The sequence below is a fragment of the Scomber scombrus genome, chromosome 11 (assembly GCF_963691925.1).
Source record: "Scomber scombrus chromosome 11, fScoSco1.1, whole genome shotgun sequence".
Classification (NCBI taxonomy): Eukaryota; Metazoa; Chordata; class Actinopteri; order Scombriformes; family Scombridae; genus Scomber; species Scomber scombrus.
The window spans coordinates 8,275,618-8,291,920 of NC_084980.1; the positions used below are offsets into that span (position 1 = coordinate 8,275,618).

Genomic DNA, 16,303 nt, shown 5'->3' on the forward strand with positions numbered 1-16,303 from the left:
TATAGCCAAAAATATGGACAAAATGACAAAAAATGCTTGTTGACAGACACATGGGCACATACATGGAAAGACATGAAGTCAAACAGAAGCCAGTCCTTTATTTAGTCCCTGATGCTCCCTAGTGGCAAAACTCTGCACCAACACCCTTGGCAACAAGTCTCATGCATCCTTTCATTTCCGTCCCTTCCTCTCCCCTCCCTTCTGTTTTAATGAACAACGAATGGGATAGAAACAAACTTACACGATCACCCATGCCAAAGTGTCGCTCAGTAGTACTGAGGGGGAATCTATTATAGCCTATGTGATCCCTGTCGCTATGTTTCTTGGATGTCATCAGCTCCCTCAGGAGAACGGGCCCTCTGAAGCCACTACTTTAATGGTTATATAACTAACCTTCTGAACTTCTAATGGTCATATTTACACTAATACATAGATAAAAATGGACCATGTAGCATGATCAGGTCTTTGACAAAACTGAGTATAAAATGTTCTTTGCTGTCATAAGACTTTATTTAGTCACACTAAAGAGTGATGTAGACTGATGTAGATTCTCAGAAAATAGACACATTTTAAGAGTTTTGAGGATTTTAACATTTAAATATTTTAAATATAAGCATCCTTCATTCGATTAACATGACTACACACTACTGTACAACTCATATCAGTGGGTGGAGTTGCACTGATAAAACAGAATAAGTCAAGGCTCCCTTTCATTCCTTCATTTGTTTTGTCATGTTTTTCACTGCTTGCAATAGCAGGCAGCTTCAAGAATGTGTTGGTTTGGCTCAAAATGTGGTGAGAGAGAGAGAGAGAGAGAGAGAGAGAGAGAGAGAGAGATTATAAAGTAGCAGGGGGACAGAGTCTTACTATTAAAATGTGTGATTGTGTGTGTGAGAGAGAGAGAGAGAGAGAAGAGAGAGAGAGAGAGAGAGAGAGAGAGAGAGAGAGGAGAGAGAGAGAGAGAGAGAGAGAGAGAGAGAGAGAGAGAGCGAGGAGAGAGAGAGAGATAGAGAGAGAAGAGAGAGAGAGAGAGAGAGAGAGAGAGAGAGGAGAGAGAGAGAGAGAGAGAGAGAGAGAGGAGAGAGAGAGAGAGAGAGAGAGATACTATTATTGAAAAAAATAATGATTATTTTACAGGTTCAACATTCACTTTCTTGCCAAGAACTAAAAGATCAGTGCTCTCACATGTGTGCAGTAAATATGTAGCTGGAACCACAAGTTACACCATCTCTTCTGTGACCACCGTAAAGTGTGAAGTTTTTCTCACAGTAGGGTCACATTTTAGGATGATTCAAGTGTCAGAAATGGTGACCTAGCATCCAAATATATTGTCAGGTTAAGTGGCCCTTTCTCACACCTTCTAAAGACTGAAGAGTCTACAGCCCTGCTAGAAGTTCTGTGAGGTCTGTTCTGAAACAGATGTGCTTTGAGCTAAATGCTAACATTGGCATGCTAAAATGCTTACAATAACAGTGCTAGCATGTTGATGTTTTGCAGGTATAACATTTATCAGAGTTTAGTTTAACGTGTAAGCATTCTCAGATTTGCTATATTAGTGCTAAATGCAGGGTACAGTTATCTGCACACACAGGTAAAAGTACCTGTGATGGCACTAGATGAAAAGGCAGGTGGTAAAATATTTCAATTCATCCTCTGGGGACCATGAATGCCTGTATAGTCAAGTACATTTTTATTTATATAGCCCAATATTAGGAATCACAAATTTACCTCAAGGGGGCTTTACGATCTCGCACAATACACTGAAACCCTCAATTCAGAGGAAGAACTCCCTTCAACAAAGAAACAATGTAAGAAACCTCAGGGAGAGCAACAGAGGAGTTGATCCCTCTTCAGGATGGACAGACATGCAGTAGATGTCGTGTGTAGAGAATATGACATCTGGAAATGGCACAGACAGCCAAGGGAAGGAGAATTGTCCCAGGATGGCTGATGGTCCAATACGGAGTCTGAGAGAAACAAAGGACACGAAGAAGAAAATAGGGAGAGAGAGGGTGAACAAAGAGAGATAGAGGGAGATAGGGACATAGCTTGTATGCTTGTGCGCTTTTGGGGCAACAAACAAATAGAGGGTTAGGGAGATGGAACAGTTATCAGGAGGTTCACAGTAATCTTGTCAACAGGACAGTCATGGTTTATAATTACTAAGGCTGAATAAATTCACTGAGGCTGAGAATGATCCACCAGGTAGACAACAGAAACAAGGGCATGAATTAATCAAATAATAAGCAACTAATTGAAAGTTAAGGGGAAAGATTAAGTTTAAGTTTAGATTTAAAGTACTCAACATAGTCAGACTGTTTGATTTCAGATGAGTGATTATACAAGAGAAAGGGGGTCTGATAAGAAAAGGCCCTGTCACCTGCTGACTTTTATACAGCATGTACAGTAACTTTGGGTACACATAGGAGCCCTGAACTCGGAGAGAGTTCAGTATGGAATAATTAAGAGAGATATACATTTAAGGAGATCAGACAGATATGATGGGGCATGCCCATTTAGGATTTTATATGCCACCAGAAGCAAGTTCTCTAAGATTGATAGGGAGCTTTAAAGAAGGGAGACTATTGGTCTAATGTGATAAAATGTTCTTGTTTTAATTAAGATTCTAGCAGCAGCATTTTAAACCATCTGAAGACATTTAGTACCAAGTCACAGCAGACCTGAAAACAAAACATTACAGTACAGAGTGTGACAATCAAAAGAGAGGTTAGTAGTTTTAGTTTAAACATAAGCTGACAATCATCCATGTAGCAATAGAGATACATTTCATGACTTTGTGTAATTTGGCCAAGAGGTGAAATAAAAAGAGGAAAAAAGCATAGGACCAAGAACAGAGCCTTGAGGTACCCCATATTTCACACCAGAAAATGTAGATGTAGTATTACTATAGGAGAGACACTGTGTTCTTTCAGATAAGTAAGACTATAACCCAAAGCCAGGCCAGAAGTACCAAAGTGGTTTTCCAGAGTATACAGTAATCAGTGGTGTCAAAAGTAGTTTAAGTCAAGGTTTAACAACAGCAGTCTCAAAGTTATTAGAATGAATTCTCTAGGGATGTTGAATATATGTAGCAAATTCCATAACAATCCATTGAATAATTGTCAAGATATTTCACTCTGAACCACAAATGTAACAACAAAAAAAGTCGGGGGATCACCAAGACCACACGAGGAAACAGCCAACTCCTCCTGTTTCCTGTCTTTATGCAAAGCAAAGCTGATCGGTGGAGCTACATTTTGGGTTGATATGAGACATAATTCATAATTCTGTGTCTTTATTCAGTGTTTAAAACCAGATATGGATGCACATATACTGTGTAAAGCTGAAGTAACTTGTCAATTAATCAATTAGTAGGTGAACAGAAAATGCATTGGCACAAATTTCGATAATTGACTGATTATTTAAGTGATATTTCAAGCAAAATGCAAAAAAATCTGGCTTCTCCAGATGGTGTGGTTGTTTTAGTCTTTTATGATAGTAAACTGAGTATGTTTGTGTTTTGAACAAACAAAAGTTGTTTAATGGCGTTACTTTGGGCTCATGGGATATTTTATAGACTAGACCATGAATAGACAAATTAAGAAACAAAATAGTAGATTAATAGATAATGAAAATAATACTATCTGCTCTAATACTGTGTGTTTGTAGAATATGATTATGTATCTATTTTCATGCATTAACTTTTGATGACAAACGTAGCTGCACATTAACTTAATGTAAGCTACAAGTTGACTGTTGTCACGTTTACAGTAGTTGGCTCTGACCAAACTACACGCCATATGTGTGTTTGTGGCTGATAAATCATTGTTTATCTTGTACTCTGGTCCCATATATCTGTCATTACATTGTCAGACAAGTAGTGATGAGGAAGTGCATTAACAGTGTAGTACTGTGACACTAACAGCAGGAAAATTTGAGCATCTCCTGATGTGGAACTGAGTGGGAAATAGATGAAAGAAATGCTCCAGAGTCTATGGTACGTCAGTCTGATGAATTCCTTCTGCTGTCCACGTCTGCTCACCTTCTGCTGTTTCTACTGCTGCTCAACTTGTGTGTGTGTGTGTGTGTGTGTGTGTGTGTGTGTGTGTGTGTGTGTGTGTGTGTGTGTGTGTGTGTGTGTGTGTGTGTGTGTGTGTGTGTGTGTGTGTGTGTGTGTGTGTGTGTGTGTGTGTGTGTGTGTGTGTGTGTGTGTGTGTGTGTGTGTGTCCATGCTTGTGGAAGTGTGTGACATTTGTACATCTGTGAAAGTCAGTGATGAGTTGCATTTTTGTGTCATTTATCAACCATCCCTTGAGGTGTGAACAGCACTTCAAATTAGGCAAAAATGCATAAAGCATATACTTCCACGTGCACACACACACATGCGTATGGAACTTGATGTTAACACACTCACACATGCACTGACACAAGGAATTCAGCTCACATACCTTTTGTTTTGTGTTTTCGTAGGCATTTTGAGGGTCTTAGTTTGAGCTTGGTTCAACATTTTTCCCTTGAAGTATTTCCATGGCTGAACTACACACACACTTTCACACTCATAATGAAAGCATATTTTCTTTGTTCTTCCCAAATGTTTGTAGAAGCTATGCCAGACTGAAAGCTCTCCTCCTTGTGCTATCAATCCAGAATAAATATTCTAAAACTGAGAGGGAAGACAGCGAGTCATACATCAAGAAGTGTGCCTACGCTTTTAAATTATTACACTTCTGTCAGACGCAGTGTATTCAGATGAAATCAGAACACAGGAGTGATACCCTGGGAAGTTAGAGGGAGATATTGGATTACAGTGACTGCTACAGTATACATGTCTACATCAGCGTATATATCATGTCAATCAGTGCTGTTTTCCATGTGGGACAATTCAATGTAAAAAGTCATACGTTTATAAGTAATAAGTTTAAGAAAAATTGAAACTACTGCCTCAAATATTTGAATCTTAAGTCAAACGTTGATCAAATATCTGCTAATTGTTTTTGAATGCATTATACTGGCAAAGTTGAATGGAACATGCTGTGTAAATATGCAAATGGAGAATTGTTGAGGTGGAGAAGCGTGAAAGAATGTTTGGAGAAGGAAAGAGCAGCGAGGGGCCAAACCTGGTCTGTCCCCCCCCCCTCTCCCCGACTCCTGAGACCCAGAACCCCAAACTATCAACCATCCGGTCCAGCCACTTTCTGCTGGCTTTTTGGAGATAGAACTGTGTGTGTTACTGGGTCTGTTTGTGTGTATGTGTGGCGTCCAAATGTCTTGTACGTATATGTGTTGGTGGGGATTTTGGGAGACAATGTGTGTTAATCACAAAATAACATAACATAACAATAGTGTATATAAATGCACAGTAATTGTTTCATTGTTAAACAGGGGGCTTTTCTCTCCTTATTCTCATGGTATTCATCTGGTGCAGGTTTTCATCTCCTAAGAGAAATAAAAGTGATTGTAACTTTCTACAACAGACTGCAGACGCCACTGAGCATGCATGGGAATGTGGTTTCATTTACAAAGCTACACTCTCTTGTTGCCTACATATTGCAAACTCTTGACTTTGTACTGAAGTGCTTTGAGAAATTTACAATGTAGCACTAAACAAGATGTTTTAATAAGTCTCCTTTAAATTCATGCAAAATGTGGTTAAAGATAAGTCTTGGTTTTATGTGGGATTTGGCTTATATGCCATGTACCTATTTCCAGGGTCAGTTCACCCCACAATCAAAAAATACATATTTTTCCTCTTACCTATAGTACTATTTATCCAACTAGATCATTTTGGTGTGAGTTGCTGAGTTTTGTAGATATTAGCCATAGAGATGTCTGCTTTATGTCAAATAAAATGGGACTTTGTGGCTTTTCTTTCTACTGAACTCTTGAATGGCACTCAGCCTGTGGTGCTCAGAGCACCAAAAAATACATTTGAAAAACTCATCAGCATTGTTTCTTTCCAGAAATCATGACCCAAATTTCATGTAACTACTGCTGATTGGCAGTAGAAACAAAGTTGTAGTAGTTCGGTTCAAACGAAAGCCATCCAGTTCCATTGTCAAAACTCAGTAATTCACACCAAAACAATCTAGATGAATAAATAGCAACATGGTTAAGAGGAAAAATATGTATTTTTGATTTTCCCTTTAAACTAGCTCTCCTCTGGCTGTAGCTTCATATTTAACAGACCGATGTAAGAGTGGTATCAATCTTTTCATCCAGCTCACGCCAAGAAAAGTGAATAAGCATATTTCCCAAAATGTAAAAGTATTCTTCTAACTTACTGACTGTGTTAGGTGTTAGCATAAACTCTGTGACCATGTACGCATAAATCTGGTCTGCTTGGGTCAATAAATTATTTTTATTTCAAAACTAACATTTTATTTCCAAACTGACCCTGAGTTGATTACACTTTGATTTATAGATTGTTCACTATGTAGCCCGCTGAACAACATCAACTGTCTTTGCAACTTTTTTATTGTATTTTTGTAGCATAACCCTCACAGTGGTCAGTCCATCATATCAGTAGAGGGCCAGTGCCAGTATCCACAAGCAGATACATCAGTGTAACCTCTGTTGGTAGTAGAAAAAGAGATAATTTAAGGAGGAATGTACTGAATGTGATTTCTTTCTGTTAGTGCTGCTTACAGCACCAGTGGGTTTGATTTAATGTCAAACAAACCACACTGAATTGTTTGAAACCATATTGGCAAAACAGAGGGGTTACAGGGAGGAGTGTAGAGAGGAATGCAAAGAGCAAAGGAAGGGAAAAGGGGGTAGAGGACACAGAAGAGGTGTTTTTTTGTTTTTTTTTAAAAGAAGAAGGGAAAAAACAGGCAGACAGAAATTATTCCAAAAGAAAAGAGAAAGTGGCGGCAAGAGAGCGGATGGAGAGATGAGTCGAGGAGGGGTGGAGAGATATCACAGGACAGAGAGCTTCTTTGACAGCTAATGCGACATGTGTGACACTGGTTTAGCCTGAAGGAAAATTCCCAGGTCAGTGTGTGTGTGTGTGTGTGTGTGTGTGTGTGTGTGTGTGTGTGTGTGTGTGTGTGTGTGTGTGTGTGTGTGTGTGTGTGTGTGTGTGTGTGTTTGGAGTGAAGGAAGGAGAAAAACAGAGATCACAGTAATGTTCTGTGCTAGCATTCACCATCACATGATGCCGCCTGCCATCGCACTTAAAATCAAATCTGCACACTCAAATACTCAGAATCTCATGTACACACACACACACACACACACACACACACACACACACACACACACACACACACACACACACACACACACACACGAGGCAAAGCTAAAAGACACATAAATGGTTATGACTGAATAAATCATGGTGAGAAAAGTGGTGCTTTTCTTCTTCTTCTTTTTAAAGTACACAACTGACTCATTTCTTATTTATTAAATTTATAATTTTATTTATTTATTGCAAAAAAGACACCCCTACCTCTTTTCATACCAGCTGAGGTAACGAGTCAGATTAAGATAATGTGGAGAAAATACATTATGAAACACATAAAGCCTCAAGAACAGGCCCAATACTGAACAGTATAATACAATAGCTGAATGGTCACACAGCTGAAATCACACATCAGTAGTTCAATAACTAGTGGGGGGGAGTCATTTAAAGGCACTAATATAACAAGTTATAAAGTATGCAAAATGCTGAAATACAATACAATACAATGAAATATGTAAACAAGAGCATTAGATTCATTGTTTAGCTTTTTACAAGTGGCTGCAGAGTGTGGGAGCAACACATTACAGTGTCACACTCAAATATAGTCCATACAATGCGGAAGTTATCTCAAGATTCAAAGCCGTATTCAATATCCAAGCCGCAAGCCCGATGAGTCTTTGCTAATTGACCCTTAACAACACATTATACGTGACAGAATAACGTGCTGAACTTTGCCCCTAGTCGTTTCCTGATATTTGGTGTTATCAACACCAGTTTTCACACATTTCACACTTATTCAAGAATACAGCTTTTGAAGTGCACGGGTGCTTATTGCTCCTCGGACAGGGAGAATGTGTAGTGCCCCATGATGGCAAGTGTTCAGAGTTTTGGGTTAGGGTGAGTTTCCTCTCAGTGAGGGCAGATTTCCAAAAAGGCACGTCTGTTGTTATCAAGAATTGAAGGAGACCTCATATGATGGTCTACATGAGGCGTGTCATGGTATCTCCTCTTTTCTCACTTTTAGGCTCCACTCATCAGGCTGTGGTGGACTTGTTGGTCATGCGGGAGTTGCTCTGGTCAGAGGCTCGTTCTGTGACTTTCAGCTTCATGCATGACTGCCTTTCGTCCATCAGCATCTCGGCCGGTAGGCACCAGCAGCACAGACAGGACTAGAGGAGGAAGGAAGAGTTGAGAAATAATGTGCAAACAGCATTTACAGCTTAGTTAAATCAGCTGTAAGACAAAAGGTTCCTTATTTTTGCTTTTTTCACTACTTTTTTCATAGCATACATTGCGACTGAGTTGTATCTTACCCTGAAGCAGCTCTTGAAGCGCTTGCTGACCATGTACAGGGCAATGGGGTTGATGCAGGAGTTGACCGATGCCATGTTGATGCCGATGTAGTCCAACACCAAAAAGAAACTAGAAGAGAGACATATTTCTAGATCCATCTTGTCTTGTCTACTCAACTCTCTTTCTTGCGCACTATGGGACATTTATTTCTTTCCTTACCTGAGCAGTTCGCAGCGGTTTGGATCCTTCTCGTCATAGATGGTGAGTTTCAGGATACGGCTGAGGTGGAGAGGCAGCCAGCACAGAGCGAAAACCAGAACCAGACAGAACACTGTCTTAGCCACCTCCCTCCGCTGAACGCAAACACACATAAATCATTGTATAGCAGCAGATCGTAGTGACGCCTTGGCAGAGAAATGGCTGTGGTGAAATTTTGGTCACAAAGGACTCTTTTATCATTGGAATCCTTCTTTTTATAAGAGCTGAAAAATAAGTTTATGTGGAAAGTGGTGTCGAGGAGTTTCAAGTTAGTGCCGGATTAAAGTTGGTGATAGGAGGGCATATCTATGATTTTTATGGGTTTAGGAAGAAACACAATAGATCTTGTGTCAGGTTTTGAACATAAAGCTATTCTTAAGGTCATTCTTTTGTTTGATTGGTTACTGGAGTAGAGGAATGTCTCTAACTCCAAACTCTCACTATGAAGATAGTATTCAATTAAAAATAGGCAAAATAACCTACCTGCTTCAGATGGTCACTGAGGGCGATATGGACTCCGTTCTTCTTCCTTAGCATCTCGCAGGTCATCAGTGTGTAGAAAATAGCAGTGCAAGCCAACGGCAGGCAGAAATATGCACTGAATAGCCACCAGTCCTTGGCTGATTTATAAAACTAGAGACAAAAAATATGAGAACAGCACTGCATTATTCACAGACATCTGTACTGTCAGACATAAAATTAATGGAGCATATCAGCCTTCTGATGTGGACGAGAGTGTGGAACTCAAGGGTGTGTCTCAAATTCAGACTTGTTGACTTACATTCAAGAATCAGTTTATCAAAGGCCTCAGTGGGTTTAAAACTGTTACAGACACGTGCACACGTGTATGCACACACTCACAGACACTGCAGCATTTTCTGTCAGCAAAGATCCCCTGATATATGTTTTTTTTGGGTTCATTTTTTTGACAAAGCTTCATTTTCTGTAACCTCTGTCTCAACTCATGATCTAGCCAGGAAACAATCACAGTATGAGTGTGAGTGAGTGTGTGCTCTTATAGGTTAAGTATGCGTATACAGTATATTAACACACGAGTCAGCATGTGCGCCAGCATGCACATCTGCATCCATATGTATGTCAGTATGTATTATATGTGCAGTTTTACAGCGTGCACAGCTGTGTCAACAGTCCTCACACAGTATTTCTCTTCACACTGAACTGAATATCTGTGAATGTCTGTGTGTTGCAGCTCACCCTCATAAAGTCTGTTTTCTGCATGGGGTGCAGCAAACAGATCCTTAAGTCTTCTCCTTTGTAGTCCATGGTGATCATGTCAAAGGCTATTGCCTCTGGCACAGCCAGGATGATGGATAATATCCAGATGAGCGCTATCTCAATAGCCATCCACTTTGGAACTCCAATCCCTTTGATTCGGCTCCACGAGGCCACAGCACGATACCTGCACGATCCATCACATGTGCAGTCAGTTAAATAGCAAATTAGGACAAGATAAAGGAATGGTTACACATTTTACACATAAGATTCTTTTTTTCATGATCTTACTGAGCTATCTGAGAAGATTAACACATCTCTCATTTTTGCAGTATGTATGTAGCTAGAGCCAGCTACTGGTTAGCACCTACTAAAGCTTGCCAAAACCACAACATGTTGTTTTTACTTTTAAGTTTTAGTTCCGATTAAACAAACAATATAAAAATGTGTAAAATGAGTGAGCTTTAGAGCTACTTGTTAAGTTTGAACAGAGCCAGGATAGATGTTTCCCCTATTTCCAGTCTTTGTGTAAAGCAAAGCTAACCAACTTCCAGCTAGCTGTGTATTTTTATATTGCAAGTGTCCCCATTGTGGGACTAATAAAGGAATATCTGATCTTACTTACCTTGCAGCAGCTGTGCTGTGACAAAAACCTTACAATAATTATTTGTGAATCTATTGTGGTTTAACTCTTTTAGTTATTGAGTATCAAACATTAGCCTTACTGACAAAACTGAAAAGTACATTCTAACTTTTTTCAACCCTATAGGTGACAAAAAAAACGGACACTAGACCAGCATAGAGTGACATATGAATATTAAGAATATGAAAGTGACTAAATTAAAATAAACCTGTCGGGTGCAAACTCCATATTTCAAGCCTACAGTATAGATGACACTCATATCCAGATGAGCTCAACAACTGCAACAATAGATGTCGTTTTATAGATAACCCAAGTTAAAAGCAGTTTGTAGCAAAGAAGTCAAAGGTCGCTGCCCTAACAAAAGTTCTTTTAATCCCTGACCTTTGACGTAGTGTTGGGAAATTAAAAGAGGCGCAAACTTGATAAGAAGAGTGAGGTGGGGGGGTGTCAGCGTCAGTGAAGCATGGGCTTACCTGTCAATACTCAAAGCGCACAGACTCAGCACTGTGATCCCCACTGAGGATTTTTGGACAAATGGCACCATTTTACACAGAGTCACCCCGAAGGGCCAGTCCTCTGCCAGGAGCTGCAGGGAGAGAGAGGAGGAGAGACACAGTCAGAAAGAGTTGATGACAGAGTTAAACCATGGTAGGGAGTGAAGCAAATTGTCTGGCTCCATGTTGTTTTTCCCAGCCTCTGGCATCCAGTGTTGACCAGACATGCGTGAACCTGAACTTATCGGTTTCTGTGCACATCAAAGCACCGTAACCAGGAGAGGTCCAGTAGCTTGAGGAGAACAACATAACTGGACTGTGTGATTGGAATGTGAGGGTACATGTATTGGAATCATATGTGACCCTGTATCTGCCTATACCACCCTGTCTCCAGTCTGTGCTCTGGAATGCAACTAGGACCAGTTGTTTTGCTTGCCCCCTTACCCAAATATACAGATACTTTGGCTCTCTCTCTCTCTCTCTCTCTCTCTCTCTCTCTGAGCCCAACAGACAATAACATGCCAGAGACATAAGGGGATATAGAGGGGCTCAGAAACTAGTGGAGTAATAACATGTAAAAACTACTTGGAATCCCCTCTTAAAGTGTGTGTATGTGTGCACGTTTGTGTGTGTGCACGTTTGTGTGTGTGTGTGTGTGCTAGGAAGTGGTGTGTGTCTTTGTGAGAGGGTAAAGGATTTAAAGTGTTATATGCTGCAACATTTTTGCATGTGACCTTTCAAAAGTTACAACAGCACAACAAAACAATCACTTAAAAGCTAAAAGCATTGAATTAACTGGAAATAGAAGTGCTATAAACCAGTTTCTGTAGACTTTTTATCAAGCATCTTGACACCAAAAGTTAGGCTCACCTTGTAAACATTAATGGGAATGCCAATAATGATGTGCAGAAGGTCTCCGAGCGCCAGGCTGGCGATCAGGATGTTCGGACCGTTACGCATGCACTTATTCTTATAGATGATCCTCAACAAAGTGGAATTTCCGATTATTCCGACGACAAACACCAGGCAGGAGACCACTGTGTTGATGTACTTGAAGGTGTCTCGGATTTCTGTGGGTCCGGTGCACATGGGCGGTAGTCGGCGGCGCGGCATGGTATTGTTGGGCCTCACTGGACCCTGCACATCCCTCTCAACCAGCCCAAGTCTCTGGGTGACAGTAAGAGGGTCCTGGGGTACTTGTTGCTTTGGCTCCAGCTGTCCGCTGGTCACGAGGAAGTGAACCCCCAAGAGGAGTAACTCCAAACAGAGGAGATGAGTCTTCATCCTGGACTGTGGTTATAAATATGGCTTTTATCCAACAAGGCTGCAACTGATCCTCCTTCAGTGTGCCTGGAACACAAATTGCAAGAACGTACTGAATGCGGGCAAGAATATTATTGTATCATTTGAAAGTAAACAAGTTCACTGTCTGTAGGCCACACACTACAGTTCCTTATAGGGATATCAGCTCCGGGATATTTTGTGACTTTAGACTAAATCATCTGTCAGTCATCTCCTTAAAACTCACTAAAGCCTCACAATTAAGACCCGCGGATCCACCCTGCAGTAACATTGTAGTCATTTTAGTTTAGGGACTATTTAAAAATGTGTGGAAAAGAGAAATTAAGGGGGAAAAAGCCAGGTTTTTTTTTAGGATTTCCTTAAATATTAATTTTATTTCAGCCTTCATTTGAAATTGGTTAATAATTGCATAAATAGTTAAATAAAAATGGCAAATTTTCACTTGCTTGCTGTTTCTTAATGGTACAGTTTACCATATACAGAGGACAGCAGTTCTCTCTGTATCAGGGTATAATTGGGGTACACAATTAGATAAATATTACCAATTTAACGCTATTATTTTATTGTTATTATCATCAGGCACAATGTAGTGAGGGTGTTGCACATTTTCAAGAAAACCTGTGGTCCTTTCTTTCGTTACAAAATGCCACACAATGTTCAAGCCCCATCACGACCCATGTAATTTTCTTACAGTCTCTTAAGTGAACCAGTCATTAAATTTTCCTTCCTTCTGTTATCTAAACTCTTACTTACCTAACCCCCAACTGAGGTAGAAATCCACCAAAATGTGTGCCTCTCAGATCAAACTTCCCCAGTAACTCTTAAGCTCTCAGTACAGAGAAAGATTCCCAAAGCGGAGGGATGCTGTTCCTGCAGTGACAGTCCAGTCATCTCCAAATGCAGTTGTCCTCTCTGTCACTGGTGTCAAAGTAAAGCTCCAGATCTATGCTCCAGAGGCAATCGGACCCTCTGGTAGTCCACTTCTTTCCAGTTCTGGCTGCTGAGTCTCAGTGTACACAGCCTCAAGAGTCTGCTGAGTTGATCCCTGCCCTCGAACCCCTCCTCTTTTATGTAAAGGAGGGGGTGGAGGAAGACGGAGGAAGGCAGGCTGGATAAGTTACTCTGTTTTCATCAATGTGATCTTATTTTAATAGAAGAAGCAGTTTAAAATCCTAAATTGGTACATAAAGAGATATAGTATGTTTTAGTACTCAAAGGATGAGTTTATAGTGCCTTACTTTGTTTTTATAGTATCATTATCCCCTAATGACCTCCATCTATTAATATTCTTACAGGGTTTGATCATTACTTGTTTATTCATCCTATTAATGTTCTGTTTTTACCCTACTATTGAGCCATTTCCTTTAATCTATATCCACAACAATCATATCACTCGGACCTTATCCTGCCGTCAAACTGTGTAGATAACGGCACTGTGCTTGCTCACAATCAGTAATGAGAAGTCACTTCAAGAAAAATGCACAAGATACATAAGTCCCTCTTTATCTATCTAAAGTATTTGCTGGTAATTGTTAGATATTTTACAGCATTTAACATTTTCTAAGACATTTCACATTTTTTAAACAAAATATTTATTTAGCCTCTGCTTTATCGTTTATCTACAGATGCAATTATTAAAAGCTCAAAGACAACGTTAAAACAACATTTTCAGTCACCTTTTTCTTTCTTTCACTATTCTGTCACAGTGAGGTAATTTTCTGGACACTTATGGACCCAGTGACAAAAGTGTCGTCATTGTAGATGAAAGTTATACAGAAGGGTCCAAAAGTCTCAGACCACTTTCCCAGTAGTGTCTTTCTGTGACTTTTGACCCTACTGTATATGCATACACTGATATCTTAAAATGAATGTGGTAATCACTTTTAACTTCTGTACATTGCACTGTCTGGACCACACCTGTATTTGCCCATTCTTCATCCTCCCTGTGAGGCTCATATTTTCTGAGAAGAGTCTTACTCAAAGGCCAGACGACCATCAGCACCAGATGTGTTTCTCTGTTGATAGATTACCATTAGAGCGGAGCCTGGAGAACTTTGAATAGGTGGCCTCTGAGTGTTTTTCTGCCTGTCTGCTATGTGTGCACTTTAACAAGAGAACTCAAGAGAGAAAGAGATCCATATCTTTCTTTTCACTTTAACCACCTTCTCTGCTTTCCCGCTAGATCCATTATGAGAGCTCCGTTCATATTTTTGTTTTCTTCTAATATAAATTTCTACAGTACGTTGTAAGTTTGTTTCAGTGTGACAAATTCGTGCTTTTCTCAGGGAATGCGTGACGTGTACTTCAGCTAATGTGATTTACTTGCTAACATGCACTTGTGTTTTGCAATACGATCTAAAGACTTTTAAAAACATGGGTCATCAGTAGATCATCAAGTGCAATTAAAGGGAAGGAGGACTATTGTCTTACAAGTCATTTCAGAGACTTGTCCCCCCCTCTACTGTCATACAGTTGTTATGTAAACCATAAAGCTGGGTGGATGTGGAGAATGAATTATTGAGAATTTACTGTCAGTAGATTTTCCACCTTTAAACACTCAAGGAACCTTCATTACAATGTTTCTTGTAAAGTAACTCAGGATGTGTAGTGTAAGTACTGCATTTAGTACATAGAATATAGAACTTTTTTCTCCACTTATTTATTTAACAGAGATTAATAAAGATTTTACATACAAAGATATGATCAACATATGAAATATGATGCATTGTTATACTGTAGATTAAACACCCATAGCTCCACCTCAACCAATGCTACTACACATTAGTGCATCACCAACAACCATGATGCATTGTCTGTAGTATTGTTGTTATCAGAAATGATATATTTTATGGAGTAATTTGATGAAAAAGTAACACAAGGTGAACTTATACAAACATTTCACACAGCTTTTCACCACATCTGGTGGCTTTAGTCAACTTTAATCAACTTTTCTCTTAAAATACTGTTTCTTAAGTCAGTAATGAACCTTTGTTTGAATAAGGGAACAGAATATTATGTTTTATTCAGAGAACAGCATGTAACTGGAAATATCTTAGATGATACAGCTAAAGGAGAATTGGTGCATTTGTTCACAACATGAAAGAAACTAATAAAGGTCAAAAGACTAAAAAGTTTCACATTTATTTTTGGGCACTTTTTGCATCATGTAAGCATATGTAAGTTTAAAAAAAGTCTACTTTCTGAACTTGGTCGCTTTGATATGTATTTATAATCACTTCCACTCTCACTTATGAATCATAAGGTCAGTTTATTCCCTAGTTTGGTCTTTCAGATTTGTGAGAGTCACCTTGCTCAGAAGAAGTCCTTTAATGCCCTTTCACACGGTACATCAGCATTATCTCCTTTTCGTCCTGTGCTTTCTCCCATTGACTTTTGCTTGCAGCTATGTCCATGTTTAAAAGTGTGAAATGTGCTACATCCCATGTGATGGCAAAGCTATCACAACATCATGCCTTAGATGTGAGGAGCAGTAGGCCAGCCTTGTGAGTAGGGAGACAGTCCACTGGCCTGGGTTCAAGCCCCCGAGGCAACAAGCGTCGAACACTGAACCTCTTCATGACTCAGCAACTTTGCTGTTCAACGAAACCATGAGGGAAAGGCTCTTCCTTGGGGAATAATAAACAATGCCATGAATTTCATCTCATGGATATGAATCAGAAAGCATGAACCCCCACCCCAAATAGAGTTGTGGCACGAGCAAGGCTACTACTAGAGGTTTGATATTGCTTAATTCCTGAAATTCCACAGTTTTTTACACACAGTTTACTATCTCCCATAAACAGATTTTTACTGCTTTTGTCTGACTGTGATGAACGTCCTCGTAACAGATTTATAATCTAAAGCAAAGACAGACTCGCTCGTTCTTCTTAGCATTGT

At 39.7% G+C, this 16,303-nt stretch overlaps 1 protein-coding gene across 1 annotated transcript; it reads right to left on the minus strand.

Annotated features, from left to right (window-relative positions):
* Positions 1-8,012: 8,012 nt before the first annotated feature.
* ednrba (endothelin receptor Ba) lies at positions 8,013-12,401 on the minus strand. The gene is made up of 7 exons (XM_062428807.1): positions 11,975-12,401; positions 11,084-11,196; positions 9,950-10,154; positions 9,218-9,367; positions 8,696-8,829; positions 8,497-8,605; positions 8,013-8,352 (listed from the first exon to the last, which is right to left on the minus strand). The coding sequence occupies exons 1-7, from the start codon at positions 12,386-12,388 to the stop codon at positions 8,218-8,220; spliced, it is 1,260 nt and encodes a 419-aa protein (XP_062284791.1). The 5' UTR covers positions 12,389-12,401; the 3' UTR covers positions 8,013-8,217.
* Positions 12,402-16,303: the final 3,902 nt, after the last annotated feature.

What these genes read in the sequence shown, in the direction of transcription:
- ednrba (XM_062428807.1), bottom strand. Translation starts at nt 12,388, where the DNA reads ATGAAGACTCATCTCCTCTGTTTGGAGTTACTCCTCTTGGGGGTTCAC. An exon ending in TTCCCATTAATGTTTACAAG is followed by an intron (nt 11,197 to 11,974) that starts GTGAGCCTAACT and finishes CTCTCCCTGCAG; the next exon opens with CTCCTGGCAGAGGACTGGCC. An exon ending in GCTTCAAGAGCTGCTTCAGG is followed by an intron (nt 8,353 to 8,496) that starts GTAAGATACAAC and finishes TTCCTCCTCTAG; the next exon opens with TCCTGTCTGTGCTGCTGGTG.